Source organism: Tachyglossus aculeatus, chromosome 21 (assembly GCF_015852505.1).
Source record: "Tachyglossus aculeatus isolate mTacAcu1 chromosome 21, mTacAcu1.pri, whole genome shotgun sequence".
Lineage (NCBI taxonomy): Eukaryota > Metazoa > Chordata > Mammalia > Monotremata > Tachyglossidae > Tachyglossus > Tachyglossus aculeatus.
The window spans coordinates 9,551,163-9,566,233 of NC_052086.1; the positions used below are offsets into that span (position 1 = coordinate 9,551,163).

The 15,071-nt window shown below is 60.0% G+C and overlaps 1 protein-coding gene across 1 annotated transcript; it reads right to left on the reverse strand.

The window, feature by feature from the left end:
• Nucleotides 1–810: 810 nt before the first annotated feature.
• SYNGR3 (synaptogyrin 3) lies at nucleotides 811–10,156 on the reverse strand. Its single transcript, XM_038762915.1, has 4 exons — nucleotides 9,988–10,156; nucleotides 6,421–6,658; nucleotides 3,501–3,643; nucleotides 811–3,167 (listed from the first exon to the last, which is right to left on the reverse strand). Exons 1-4 carry the CDS (start codon nucleotides 10,087–10,089, stop codon nucleotides 2,961–2,963), a joined length of 690 nt encoding a protein of 229 aa, XP_038618843.1. The 5' UTR covers nucleotides 10,090–10,156; the 3' UTR covers nucleotides 811–2,960.
• Nucleotides 10,157–15,071: the final 4,915 nt, after the last annotated feature.

Consider the following 15,071-nt stretch of genomic DNA (forward strand, 5'->3'; position numbering starts at 1 on the left):
AGGGACCGTGGCCAACCCCTTTTGCTGGCATCCACCCCAGCCCTTACTACAGTGCCTGGCACATAATAATAATGGCATTTATTAAGCGCTTACTATATGCAAAGCACTGTTCTAAGTGCTGGGGGTGGGGAGGACAAGGTAATCAGGTTGTCCCACGGGGGGCTCACAGGCTTCATCCCCATCATCATCAATCGTATTTATTGAGCGGTTACTATGTGCAGAGCACTGTACTAAGCGCTTGGGAAGTACAAATTGGCAACATATAGAGACAGTCCCTACCCAACAGTGGGCTCACAGTCTAAAAGGGGGAGACAGAGAACAAAACCAAACATACTAACAAAATACAGACGAGGGAACTGAGGCCCGGAGAAGTGAAGTAGCGTGCCCAAAGTCACACAGCTAACAGTTGGCGGAGGTGGGATTTGAACCCATGACCTCTGCCTCCAAAGCCCGGGCTCTTTCCACTGAGCCCCGCTGCTTGCCAAATGCCACGTACATATGTATACCCTTTAGACTCCCTGCCACCTCCACCCTTGCCGCGGTTCAGGGGAAGACTTTTGGGCGGGAACGCCAGCGCTTGACCGTGTTTTGTGGTGGCCTGGTTCTGCCTCTGGCCCTGTGCCCTCCCGCAAGGGATTGGGCCTGGTACCCGAAACACAGAGGGCAAGGCCTTGGTTCCCAAAAGGCAGAGGGCAGGGCTTGGCACGGCATCACGGGGCCACCGCCCCTCCTTTACTGACGTAACATTTCAGCTGGGCCGCGGACGCGGAGACCGCCGTGGCCCGAGGTCGTACTTGGAGAGAGCCAAGGAGTTGTAAACATGTTTTACTTTTCACCCCCGTCGACGCTCCACTGTAGACAACAACGCACGCGGGCTTTACTCACGACAGCCAACTCTCCGAAGCGCTCGGCTTGACCGGAGAGGGAAGTTGGCCAACCACGTGGGGTACGGGGCGGGTTTGTAAAAGTCGGGCGGGGAGCGGAGGGGGACACGGACGGGACACGCGGAGGGAGCTAGGGCTAGGGCTGACGGAGGCCAGCGGGCGAAGCTCCAGAAACCAGCTCGGCCGTCCTCCACCCGGAAGGCCGCTGCGTCCCTGGAGCGTGGAAGCTTTTGTTTTGTGGGGAGGGGGTCACACACATGGGGGAGGATGAGGGGATCACAGGGAGCAGTAAGGGGGCATCCCGCGGCCTCCTCGGAGTCTGTGATGTTCGTATGGGGCGTTCGAGGATGGGGAAGGCGGCAGATCCAGGGTCCCGTCCCTCTCGGGAAGGCCCAGGACTGTCCTTCCTGGCCACGGGGGGAAGGGAGAGCCTCCGGGAAGCCTGCCGGGCTCTCAGCGGCAGCGGTGGGCCGGGCACAGACGGGCAGGCGCTCCACGGTGGGCTGGCATGCTGGGGGCTCCAAGCAGGGAAGGGCGGGCGGGCAGGGGTGGGGGCGATCCTCGGACCCCGAGAGATGGACTAGGCATCTAGACGGGACGGTTCTTAGGCATTCTCACGCACCACGGTCCAAGGGGGCAAACGATGGGGCCGGAGCGGGCAATACTGAGAGGCAGGCCGTCCAGCGGGACCCGGAGGCCGATACCGCAGGACTGTCTAGCGGCACTGGACGAGTACTACTGAGGGATGGGGCGGTCTCCGGCGCTGGGTGGGTTATACTGAGCCGGACGGTCCCCGGCGCCGGGCACGGTATCCTAAGGACACGATCACCTGCACACAAGGCGGATACAACCACAAGCACGTTCCCCCTCCCTCCGCTGGCGTGTCCGGGACCACCCCCTGGGCTGGGCCGCTCGCGCCCGGAGGAGGCAGCGGGCCTGGGGTCCGGTGGCTGGAGGTGGGGGTGACCCCACCCCGCCTAGATCAACAGTGGTTTGTCAAGACAGGTGGGCCTCTGTTTTGGCCTCCCCAATGACAGGGAGGTTGTGGGGTCTCCCGAAGAGCTCCCCAGGACCTGGGGTAGTGGGGGAGGCTATTGGGGCCGGGACCCCCCATGTCCCAATGGGGGCGGGGGGGCGGCCGCGTCCTTCAAAACCAGAGAAAAGCGCTACGACCATCATTCCCCCGCGCCAGGGCTCCAGCCAGCCCTCATATTCCTGGTCAGGTCAGGTGGGAAGGAGGGGGATCCGGAGGGGTCCCTCTCCTGGGAAGCCCCTCTCCACTCGGAAAAACCCACCCAAGGTTCAGGGGAGGGCACGGAGGCGGGGAGAAAGGAGAGAGGGGAAGAGAAGAGAGGGGCGTGGGGAGAATCTGGAAAAGAGGAAAGAGAGAGGAGAGGAGAGATAGCCAAGGCAGGGAGGGTCTGCAGCCTTAGTGGGGCGGGGGGTACGGGGAGGGCCACTCGGGTTAACAATCAATTTTAAGAAACACTAGAATCGGTTCAAATTCACTCAAGTCGAGAACCCTCAGTGCCGCGAGGCAGGGAGATCCCATCTACTACCTTCACGTGCTTTCCCAAGTGGGGCACAGAGTAAGCGCTCAATAGAGACGATTGGTTGATTGACAGAACTGGGGAGGGGATCCCCTAAAGAAAGCTTTGGAGTCGGGGCTGGGCCTGGGGGTGAGGAGGAGAGGAGGGGCTGAGAAGGAGTGGGTGAGGATCCTTCCCCCTCTCCCATCCCTCCAGAGGTGCAGTGTGGGAGGGGGCATCCCCGGGGGGGCTGGGGTCCCGGACGTCAGGGCCCCCCGCCCCTCGACCCCAGCCTTCATTCAGGGAGATGGCAGTGAGGGCCCAGGGCCCGTGGGAGTCTGGGGGCGGCAGACCCCACCCCCCCACCCCGCCGCCGGTCACTCGCCCGTCCACCGCCTCCGTGCAGGCGTCTGTCCCGCCGCTTCCCTCCCGAAGAGGCGCTGGCTGAGGGGGTGGACGGAGGCTAGGCCCGAGAGCGCAGCACGACCGGCTAACGGGGAGGGTCGGGGGTCAGGGGTCAGGGGTGCGGCGGGCCCCTTCCTGGCCCCTAATAGGCGGGAACCTGGTAGCCCTTGGGGCTGGGGTCCAGGGTCTCGGCGAACGGGGGGCTCTGGTAGGTGTCGGTGCCGTCGAGGCCGCCGGCGGCCCCCGGGTAGCCGGCGCCGGACGGGGCGGCCGGGAATTGGTCCGTGGCGAACAGGGTCATGTCTGTGCCCAACCGGTATCTCTGCAGCGCCTTCACCGTTAGCGCTGCCTGCGGGGACAGAGCCGGGGGACGGACGCGCCGTCCGCTCGGGGTCACCCGAGGGGGCTGGACGCGTCGTCCGCTCGGGGTCACCGGGGGCGTGGGGGGACAGACATACCATTTGGGGTCTCCATGGGTGGCAGGAGACTGGATACACCGTCCGCTCGGGGTCACCGGGGGTCGGACTGTGTTGTCGCGGTAAGGACGTGTCTCCCGCCCGACGGGCCCCAGGGACCACCCCCCACCCCCGGGCCTCGAAGCCCCCAAAGACCCCTCCAATCCGGCGATGCCAGCCCCCAGGACCACCCCCTGACCCCCGGGGACCTTCACCCCACCACTCACCCAGGTGAGGATGGAGAAGAAGGAGAAGGTGACGGCGGCCCTGGCGGCGTCCCCGGCCTGGCTCACCCCCTGGCTTCCCTTGGTCCTTTGCCACTGGTTGGCCAGGAAGCAGAAGCCCACGAACCATAGGAACGACCACAGGCCTGAAAGGACAACCAGCAGTGGGAGGGACTCGGGTTAGACCCCCCAGGAGAACTCTGGGGCGGGGGGGGCTGCTGCTGAGGGACTAAGGGGAGACACTTCTCCGGATGGATCAGATAATAATAATAATGATGGCATTTATTAATATGTGCAAAGCACTGTTCTAAGCGCTGGGGAGGTTGCAAGGTGATCAGGTTGTCCCACGGCGGGGCTCACAGTCTTAATCCCCATTTTACAGATGAGGTCACTGAGGCCCAGAGAAGTGACTTGCTCGAAGTCACACAGCTGACAATTGGCGGAGCTGGGATTCGAACCCATGACCTCTGACTCCAAAGCCCGGGCTCTTGCCACTGAGGCCCTGAGGGTCAAGGGGCACCTTTCTGGACGCTTCCTCCGGCCTCTGTTCAGGTCCAAACCCGGGGGAGCGCGTGCTGGGTGGGGACACAAGTTCCGAAAGGACCAGACAGACCCCTTTGGAGAAGCAGCGTGGCTCAGTGGAAAGAGCGGGGGCTTTGGAGTCAGAGGTCATGGGTTCTAATCCCGGCTCCGCCACTTATCAGCTGTGTGACTTTGGGCAAGCCATTTAACTTCTCTGGGCCTCAGTTCCCTCGTCTGGAAAATGGGGGTGAAGACTGTGAGCCCCACGTGGGACAACCTGATCGCCTTGTATCTCCCCCAGCGCTTAGACCAGTGCTTGGCACATAGTAAGCGCTTAACAAATACCAAAATTATTATTATTACCGCCCGCCAAAACCCCCTGGAGAGTTCCTTTCGGGCCTAGCCTCATCCCCAACCCCACCTTCCTCGACAAAGCCCTCTGTAAACTGGGGATGAAGGCTGTGAGCCCCCCGTGGGACAACCTGATCACCCTGTCTCCTCCCCAGCGCTTAGAACAGTGCTGGGCACAGTCTTTTAGACTGTGAGCCCACTGTTGGGTAGGGACCGTCTGTCTCTATATGTTGCCAACATGTACTTCCCAAGCGCTTAGTCCAGTGCTCTGCACACAGTAAGCGCTCAATAAATACGATTGATGATGATGATGATGATAGTAAGCGCTCAACGAATGCCATTCCTATTATTCTGAATTAATTACGGTATTTGTTCAGCGCTTATTACGTGCCAGGCACTGTACTGAGCCCTGGGGTGGATCCCGGCGAGTCAGGTGGGACACAGTCCCCGTCTCCATCCCCATTTTCCAGAGGAGGGGACTGAGGCCCAGAGAAGTGTGTCCCCCAAGGCCACCCGGCGGACGAGCGGCGGGGCGGGGATTAGAACCCAGGCCCTCCAGGCCCTCGGGCCGCCCCCCGGCCCCCGGCCCGCCTCAGTTTCCCCCTTTCGGCCCTGTCCCCTCAGAGCGGCCCGTGGCCCCGCCCCTTCCCCTCAGATCGGCCCGTGGCCCCGCCCCCTCCCCCCCTCAGAACGGCACGTGACCCCGCCCCTTTCCCCTCAGAACGGCACGTGACCCCGCCCCCTCCTCCCTCAGGGCGGCCCGTGGCCCCGCCCCTTTTCCCTCAGAACGGCCCGTGGCCCCGCCCCCTCCCCGTCAGAGCGGCAGGTGACCCCGCCCCCTCCTCCCTCAGAGCGGCACGTGGCCCCGCCCCCTCCCCTCGGGCCCGCCCGTGACCCCGCCCCTCCAATCAGGCCGCACGTGGCCCCGCCCCCTCGAAGAGCGGCACGCGACCCCGCCCCTTCAGCACGGGCCCCGCCCCTAGTTAACATGTCCGGCCCCGTCCCTCATTAGCATGTCCGCCCCCCGGCCCCCACCCCTACTCTCATTAGCATACCCGTCCCCAGCCCCCCGGGCCCCGCCCCCTTCCGAGCCGGCCCCCCGCCCCATCAACATGCCCGGCCCCGCCCCCTTCAGACAAGCCCCCGCCCCCTCCTTAACATGCCAGGGCCCGCCCCCTCATTAATATGCTCAACCCGCCCCCTTCAACCCAGGCCCCACCCCCTCGTTAACATATCCAACCCGCCGCCTTTGACCCAGGCCCCGCCCCTTATTAGCTTACCAGGCCCCGCCCCTCATTAGTATGCACTACCCAGTCCCTCGTCAACATGCCAGGCCCCGCCCCCTCAACATGCCAAGCCCGTCCCCCGTTAGCATGCCCGGACCGGCCTCTCTCCTTATTAGCACGTCAGGTCCCGCCCCCTTCGTCCCAGGCCCCGCCCCTCGTTACCATGCCCGGCCCCGCCCCTTCGGACGAGACCCCGCCCCTCATGAACATGCACGGCCCATCGCCTCATCAGCGTGACAGACACCGCCCCCTCAGCACGCCCAGTCCATCCCTCATTACCATGCCCGGCCCCGCCCCCTCGGGCAAGACCCCGCCCCTCATCAACACACCCCGTCCGTCCCTCATCAGCATGCCCGGCCCGGCCCCTCCCCTTATTAGCATGCCAGGCCCCGCCCCTCATTACCACGCCCGGTCCCGCCCCTTCCGACAAGGCCCCGCCCCTCCTTAACATGCACGCCCGTCGCCTCATTAGCATGACAGACCCGCCCCCTCAACACGCCCATTCCACCCCTCATTAGCATGCCCGGACCGGCCCCTCCCCTTATTAGCATGCCAGGACCCGCCCCTTCGGCCCAGGCCCCGCCTCCATTACCATGCCCGGCGCCGCCCCTCATTAACATGTACGGCCCATCCCCTCATTGACACGCCCAGTCCAGCCCTCATCAGCATGCCCGGGCGGCCCCGCCCCCTCATTAGCATGCCAGGCCCCGCCCCTTCCCGCCGGTGCCCGGTGCCCCCGGCGCGCCCGTCCCCCCGGGTCGGACCGGAGAAGGCGAGGTCGAGCAGCACGGCGGCCCTGCGGTCCTTGACGCTGCTGATGTGCTGGAAGTTGAGGTCGAGGAGGAGGAAGAAGATGCAGGCGAAGAAGGCGAGCAGCCCCACGGCGATGGCGTAGCTGCAGGCCGCCTCGTTCTCGTTGAAGACGCAGCGCAGCTCGGGCCCGCTGTCCCGGTTCACGTAGCCCTCGTTCACCACGGCCCCGAACACCACGATGGAGAACACCTGACCCCGACACGGGCGGGCACACACGCGGGCACGGGCATCAATCATCGGTGGAAATTCCCACTCCGCCAATCAACAATAATCGTGATGCCATTTACTGAGCGCCTACTATGTGCCAAGCACTGTTCTAAGCGCTGGATTGTCACCTGGGTGGCCTTGGTCAAGTCACTTCTCCGGGCCTCAGTTACCTCATCTGGAAAATGGGGATGAAGTCCGTGAGCCCCCCGTTGGACAACCTCATCATCACTTTGTAACCACCCCAGCGCTTAGAACAGTGTACACATTTACTATTCTATTTATTTTATTTTGTTAATATGTTCTGTTGTCTGCCTCCCCCTTCTACACCGTGAGCCCGCTGTTGCCGTCTCTAGATGTTGCCAACTTCCCAAGTGCTTAGTACAGTGCTCTGCACACCGTAAGCGCTCAATAAATACGATTGAATGAATGAACGAAGGAACGGTGCTTTGCACATAGTAAGCGCTTAATAAATGCCATTGTTATTTATTTATTTATTATTTGTTAAGCACTTACTACGTGCCAAGCACCGTTCTAAGCACCGGGGGGGATACAAGGTGATCAGGTTGTCCCCCGTGGGGCTGACAGGTGTCATCCCCATTTTACAGACGAGGTAAGTGAGGCCCAGAGAATAGATGGCATTTGTTAAGCACTTACTATGCACCAAGCACTGTTCTAAGCGCTGCGGGGGAGGCAAGGTGATCAGGTTGTCCCCCGTGGGGCTCACAGCCTTCATCCCCATTTTCCAGATGAGGTCACTGAGGCTCAGAGAGGTGAGTGACTTGCCCAAGGTCACACAGCAGACAAGTGGGGGAGTGGGGATTAGAACCCATGACCTCTGACTCCCAAGCCCGGGCTCTTTCCACCGAGCCACTGTTAAGCACTTACTATGTGCCAAGCCTGGGCTCTTTCCACTGACCCACTGTTACGCGCTTACTGTGTGCCAAGCACCGTTCTAATCAATCAATCGTATTTATTGAGTGCTTACTGTGTGCAGAGCACTGTACTAAGCGCTTGGCACTGTTGGCCCAGAAGGATGGGGGCACAGTGGACCCTCAAAGCCACTTCTCGGGGCTCTGGGTCCTGCCCTCTCTCCGCTAGCCTGCGGCCCTAAGGGCCGGGGCTTTTCTCTCGCCTTCCCGGAAACTTCAGATGGCCCAACCGCTCACCACATAGCCCCCCTGCCACCTGTGCACCTCATGAGCTGTGAACCCCAAGTAGGATAATAATAATAATAACAATAATAATATTTTTTAAGTGCTTACTATGTGTCACGCCCTGTTCTAAGTGCTGGGTAATCGAGGTTGGATACGGTTCCTGTCTCCTGTGGGGCTCACGGTCTCAGTCCCCATTGTCCGGATGAGGTCACTGAGGCCCAGAGAAGTGAAGGGACTTGGCCAAGGTCACCCAGCAGACAAGGGGCGGCGCCGGGATTAGAACCCACGACCTCTGACTCCAAGGGTTGGGCTCTACCCATTAAGGCCAGGCTGCTTGTAGGCTATAATCTGTCTGTAAATATCATCAGTCCCCGGAGGAGGAGGAGGAGGAGGAAAAGGAGAGGGAATAATTGTTTATAGAGTGCCCAGCCCTTTGAACAAAGGGCTTTAGCAGGAGAGGTTTCTGTCTCTCCTGGACATCTCCTGGACATCCGGCGCTTAGAACAGTGATGGGCACATAGTAAGCGTTTAACAAATGCCATATTATGATTATTATTATTATGTCCTGGACATGAAGAAGGGAGGGGGTGGATCAGGTGACCTCCGGGTCGCACCCAGCTCGGAAGACCCTCCCCTCCGTCATGTGAGCTGTCAATCATCCGCTGTCGGGGGACGGGGGGAGGGAACCCCCCGCCCCCCAATTCTCCTGCATCACTGCTGGTCTCATTCTCGGGCTTCGGGCCCAGAGGCCCCGGTAGGGCACAGGTGACCTCTCCGAGAGCCCTGTGGGGGAGGGGGCGGTCCTCAGCCCCTGGTTCCCCGGGTGCCGGGGGTCCCGGGGTGGGGCCGGGGGTGGGGGTCCTGGGATGGGATGGGGGAGGGTCCTGGGGGGGCGGGAGCTCTGCCTTAGCCAGGGCCGGGCTGGCATGACGTGGGCAGGCTGGGCCACAAGGCCCGGGGTGCGGGGGTTGGGGGTCCCAGGCCGCCCTGACCCCCGGAGCCCCCCCACCCCCGGCTCCCGGGGGGGGCGGGGGGGGAGATGATGGACAGGGGAAAGGAGGATGGGGGAGACAGGAGGGATGGGGAGAGGAGGGATGGGGGAGAGGAGGGATGGGGGAGACAGGAGGGAAGGGGGAGATAGGAGGGATAGGGGAGACAGGAGGGAAGGGGGAGATAGGAGGGATGGGGGAGAGGAAGGATGGGGAGAGGAGGGGTGGAGGAGAGGAGGGGTGGAGGAGAGGAGGGACGGGGAAGATGAGGGACGGGGAGAGGAGGGATGGGGGAGACAGGAGGGATGGGGGAGACAGGAGGGATGGGGAGACGACGGATGGGGAGAGGAGGGATGGGGAGACAGGAGGGATGGGGAGACAGGAAGGATGGGGGAGACAGAAGGGTTGGGGAGACAGGAGGGATTGGGGAGACAGGAGGGATGGGGGAGACAGAAGGGATGGGGAGACAGGAGGGATGGGGGAGATGGTTGGGGAGAGGAGGGATGGGGAGACAGGAGGGAATGGGGAGATAGGAGGGATGGGGGAGAGGAGGGATGGGGAGAGGAGGGGTGGAGGAGAGGAGGGATGGGGGAGATAAGGGATGGGGAGAGGAGGGATGGGGAAACAGGAGGGATGGGGGAGACAGGAGGGATGGGGAGACGATGGATGGGGAGAGGAGGGATGGGGAGACAGGAGGGATGGGGAGACAGGAGGGATGGGGAGACAGGAGGGATGGGGGAGACGGAAGGGATGGGGAGACAGGAGGGATGGGGAGAGGAGGGATGGGGGAGATGGTTGGGGAGAGGAGGGATGGGGGAGACAGGAGGGAAGGGGGAGATAGGAGGGATGGGGGAGAGGAGGGATGGGGAGAGGAGGGGTGGAGGAGAGGAGGGATGGGGGAGAGGAGGGATGGGGAGAGAAGGGATGGGGAGACAGGAGGGATGGGGGAGACAGGAGGGATGGGGAGAGGAGGGATGGGGGAGAGGAGGGATGGGGGAGTGAGGTGGGCGGGGCCCCGCCCTTGTAGCCCCCCTAGACCCTGTGGGTGCCCACCCCGAGAATTGGGCACCGGGGGCTTCATCACAGACACACACGCACACAGATAGAGACCCCCCACCCCCACCCCGAGACGCCGGTGCCCCGCTGCCGGGCCGGGTGCCCCCCTCACCCAGGCGGCGATCCTCAGCACGGTGCGGGGCTGCTGCAGGAAATCCAGGGGGTCCACGGCCCCCGACCCCGCCCGGCCCGCTCCGAAGGACGTCCCCTCCATCGCCGGCCAGGGGGGCAGGGGGGCAGCTCGACCCCCGCCGACACCCCCCACCCCCGCCTCCGGACGGCGGAGGAGAAGGATGCGGAGGAGGAGGAGGAGGAGGAGGAGAGAGGATGCTGCTGCTGCTGAAGGGGAGGAGGAGGAGGAGAGAGGATGCTGCTGCTGACGGGGAGGAGGAGGGGGAAAAGGGAGGAGGAGGAGGAAAAGGGAGGAGGAGGAGGTTGCTGAGGAGGAGAGAGGTTGCTGCTGCTGAGGGGGAGGAGGAGGAAAAGGGAGGAGGAGGGTGCTGAGGAGGAAGAGGAGAAGGAGGAGGAGGAAGAGGAGGGGGAGGAGGAGGATGCTGAGGAGGAGAAGGGAGGATGAGGATGCTGAGGAGGATGCTGAAGAGGGGGGAGAGGAGGAGGAGGGAAGAGGAGGATGAGGATGCTACTGAGGGGAGGAAGAGGATGCTGCTGCTGAGGAGGAGGATGCTGCTGAGGAGGGGGAAGAGGAGGAGGAGAGAAGAGGAGGATGAGGATGCTACTGGGGGGAGGAAGAGGATGCTGCTGAGGAGGAGGAGCAGGAGGAGGAGGAAGAGGAGGCTGAGGCTGCTGGTTGTGCTGCTTGTGCAGCCCGCGCAGCGCGACCCCCGTTGCGCGCTCCCGACGCTCGTGCACCAGCCCCACCGGGGGGGAGGGGGAAGGGGAGGGAGGGGGGGGACCGCCCTTGACCCAGAAGACTAATTATCATCATCACCATCATCACCATCATTTGGTATTTGTTGAGCACTTACTATGTGCCGGGCGCTGGACTCTGCACTATCATCATCATCATCATCGTCACCGTGGTATTTACTGAGCGCTTCCTAGGTGCCGGGCGCCGGACTCTGCCCTACCATCATCATCGTAACTGTGGTACGTGGTGAGCGCTTCCTAGGTGCCGGGCGCTGGACTCTGCGCTATCATCATCATCACCATCCTCATAACTGTGGTATTTGCTGAGCGCTTCCTAGGTGCCGGCCACTGGACTCCGCTTTGGGCAAGTCACTTCCCTGGGCCTCAGTTTCCTCATCTGTAAAATGGGGGATCAAGACTGTGAGCCCCCTGTGGGACAACTTGATCACCCTGTAACCTCCCCAGCGCTTAGAACAGTGCTTTGCACACAGTAAGCGCTTAATCAATGCCGGTATTATCATCATCATCATAACCGGGGTATTTGCTGAGCGCTTCCTAGGTGCCGGGCACCGTTCTAAGAGCTGGGGGGGATACAAGCCAACCGGGTCGGACGCAGTCCCCGTCCCCTGTGGGGCTCACCGTCTCAATCCCCGTTTTCCAGATGAGGGAACTGAGGCCCAGAGAATAATAATAATAATAATGATGATGATGGCATTTGTTAAGCGCTTACTATGTGCAAAGCCCTGTTCTAAGCGCTGGGGGGGATACAAGGTGATCAGGTTGTCCCACGTGGGGCTCACAGTCTTCATCCCCATTTTACAGATGAGGTCACTGTGGCTCAGAGAGGTGAAGTGACTTGCCCAAGGTCACACAGCAAAAGTGTGGCGGAGCAGGGATTCGAACCCATGTCCTCTGACTCCAAAGCCCGGGCTCTTTCCACTGAGCCACGCTGCTTCTTGCGAGAAGGGAAGTGACTTGCCCAGGGTCACCCAGCAGACATGTGGCGTAGCCGGGATTAGAACCCAGACCTTCTGACTCCGGGGCCTGTGCTCTAGCCATTAGGCCATGCTGCTTCTCATATGTACATATATATATATATATTTGTGTGTGTGTATATATCTATACCTCCGCCGCCCCCTGACCCCGACAGACCCAACCAGGCCTGAAAGGGGAGGATGGGAGCAGGGAACAGGCGCTGAGGGGAGGCGGTGTAGACATAGGAGAGCCCAGCCTGCCTCAGGGACCTGGGGGGGTGTAGGGTAGATGGACGAATGGACAGACGGGGGGTCGGCCTGCAGTGTGGACGGGCGAATGGACAGGCGGGGGGTCGGCCTGCAGTGTGGACGGGCAGATGGACAGGCGGGGGGTCAGCCTGAAGTGTGGACGGACGGATGGACAGGCGGGGGGTCGGCCTGCAGTGTGGACGGGCGGATGGACAGGCGGGGGGTCGGCCTGCAGTGTGGACGGACGGTTGGACAGACGGACGGTCGGCCTGCAGTGTGGACGGACGGATGGGCAGATAGAGAAGCAGTGTGGCTCAGTGGAAAGACCAAGGGCTCGGGAGTCAGAGGTCATGGGTTCTAATCCCAACTCCGCCAACTGTCAGCTGTGTGACCTTGGGCAAATCACTTCTCTGTGCCTCAGTTACCTCATCTGTAAAATGGGGATTAATACCGTGAGCCCCACATAGGACAACCTGATCGCCTTGGAACCTCCCCAGCGCTTAGAACGGTGTTTTGCACATAGTAAGGGCTTAATAAATGCCAAAAAAAAAATAAATACGATTGAATGAATGAATGAATGAACCCAGGTGATCCTGACTCCCGGGGCCTTAACCATTAGGCCGTGCTGCTTAATCAATACTGGCATTGATTAAGCACTTACTGTGTGTCCGATCGGACAGCCGGAGGAGAAAACCCCCCCGCCACCCGCTCTCCGGGAGCGAGCCAGCCCGCCCGCCCGTCCGCCCACCCGCCGGAAATAACTCGGTCCATCCTGCCGGGAATCTAATTTTACCTGGCTCCTGCCCGTTGTCTTCGGCTGGACCGATTTCTACCAAACAGCCGCACGCTCTATAAAGGGAAGCAGCCCGGCGGAGCACGGGCCTGGGAATCAGAAGGTTATGAGTTCGAAACCCGGCTCTCTGCCTCTCGGCCGCTGGGTCGCCTCAGGCCGCTCTGAGCCTCAGTTCCCCCATCTGGAAAATGGGGATCGAGAGTGTGAGCACCGCACGGGACAGGGACTGTGTCCAACCCCATTCGCCTGTAGCCACTCCGGCCCTTGGTGGTAATAATAATTGCGGCATTTGTTAAGCGCCTACTATGTGCCAGGCACTGTACTGAGTGCTGAGTGGACATAAGCAAATGGGATTAGACCATCCCTGTCCCATGTGGGGCTCGCAGTCCCAATCCCCATTTTATAGATGAAGTCACTGAGGCCCAGAGAAGTTAAGTGACTCGTCCAAGGACACACGGCAGACGAGTGGTTGCGGCCCAGAAAAGTTAAGTGACTCGTCCAAGGACACACGGCAGAAGAGTGGTGGAGGCCGGATTAGAACCCATGACCTTCTGACTCCCAAGCCTGCGTACGGCACACAGAGAAGTGCTTACCAAATACCACAATAATTATTATTTTTATTACCATACAAGATACAGGGGAGGGGGTTGGACCTTCTGCCTCTATTGATCATTTAATATCATTATCCTGATAAGCAGCGTGGCTCAGTGGAAAGAGCCCGGGCTTTGGAGTCGGAGGTCATCAATCAATCAATCAATCGTATTTATTGAGCGCTTACGGTGTGCAGAGCACTGTACTAAGCGCTTGGGAAGTACAAGTTGGCAACATGGGTTCAAATCCCGGCTCTGCCAATTGTCAGCTGGGTGAGACTTCGGGCAAGTCACTTCACTTCTCTGCACCTCAGTGACCTCATCTGTAAAATGGGGATTAGGACTGTGAGCCCCCCGTGGGACAACCTGATCACCTTGTAACCTCCCCAGCGCTTAGAACAGTCCTTGGCACATAGTAAGTGCTTAATCAATCAATCAATCGTATTTATTGAGTGCTTACTGTGTGCAGAGCACTGTACTAAGCGCTTGGGAAGTACAAGTTGGCAACATATAGAGACAGTCCCTACCCAACAGTGGGCTCACAGTCTAAAAGCTTAATAAATGCTTAATAAATATAGTAAGCATTAAGCATTTATATTAGGCATTTTATATTTTATATAAATAAATGCTTAACAAATGCTATTATTAAGTACTAAACACTTACTATGCGCTAAGCGCCGGGGAAGATTTGAGATAATCACATCAGACACAGTCCCTGTTGCTAAGAAACTCCCGGGCTGAGAGGGAGGGAGGGAGGAAGGGAAGGACACCAGGGATCCAACTCCACATTACAGATGGAGAAGCTGAGGCCCAGAGCGGTTAAATGACTCGTCCAAGGTCACACAGACCCCAGGTCTCCGGACTCCCAGTCCAGTGGTCTTTCCGCTTGGCCACCCTATCGCTCAGTACACACCTCTGTTAGATTGTAAGCCCCTTGGGAGCAAGGGTCACGCCTCCTACCTCGGTGGTGCTTTCCCACACTCTGTGAGCTGGGCAAAGAATAGGTGTTCAATAAATACTACTGCTCTTCTCTTGCCTCAGTTCCCTCATCTGTAAAATGGGGATTAAGACTGTGAGCCTCACGTGGGACAACCTGATTACCTTGTTATCCCCCCCCCCAGTGCTTGGCACACAGTGAGCGCTCAACAAATACCATTATTAATATTATTTTGGGAAGCAGCATGGCATAGCGGGTAGAGTCCGGGCCTGGGAGACAGAAGGACCTGGGTTCTAATCCTGCCTCCTCCACTAGTCTGCTGTGTGACCATGGTGAAGTCACTTCACTTCGCTGAGCCTCAGTTTCCTCAACCTGCAAAACGAGGATTGAGACTGTCTTCTAGACTGTGAGCCCACTGTTGGGTAGGGACCGTCTCTATATGTTGCCAACTTGTACTTCCCAAGCGCTTAGTACAGTGCTCTGCACACAGTAAGCGCTCAATAAATACAATCGAATGAATGAATGAGACTGTGAACCCCACTTGGGACTGGGACTGTGTCCAACCTGATTTGCTTGTATCCACCCCAGTGCTTAGTACAGTGCCTGGCACACAGTAAGCGCTCAACAAATACCAGAATTATTATTATTAGGAGCCTAACGGGAAGAGCCTGGGCCTAGCAGTCAAATAGAGCCGGATTCTAATCCCGGACCCGCCGCTTGCCTGTCGTGTGACCACGGGCAAGTCGCTTCACTTTTCTGGGCTTCAGTTTCCTCATCTGTAAAATG

Coding starts and splice junctions, on each gene's coding strand:
- SYNGR3 (XM_038762915.1), bottom strand. CDS start 10,089: ATGGAGGGGACGTCCTTCGGAGCGGGCCGGGCGGGGTCGGGGGCCGTG. Junction 6,659..9,987: donor TGCTGAGGATCGCCGCCTGG/GTGAGGGGGGCA, acceptor TGTCGGGGTCAG/GTGTTCTCCATCGTGGTGTT. Junction 3,168..3,500: donor TCTTCTCCATCCTCACCTGG/GTGAGTGGTGGG, acceptor CTGTCCCCGCAG/GCAGCGCTAACGGTGAAGGC.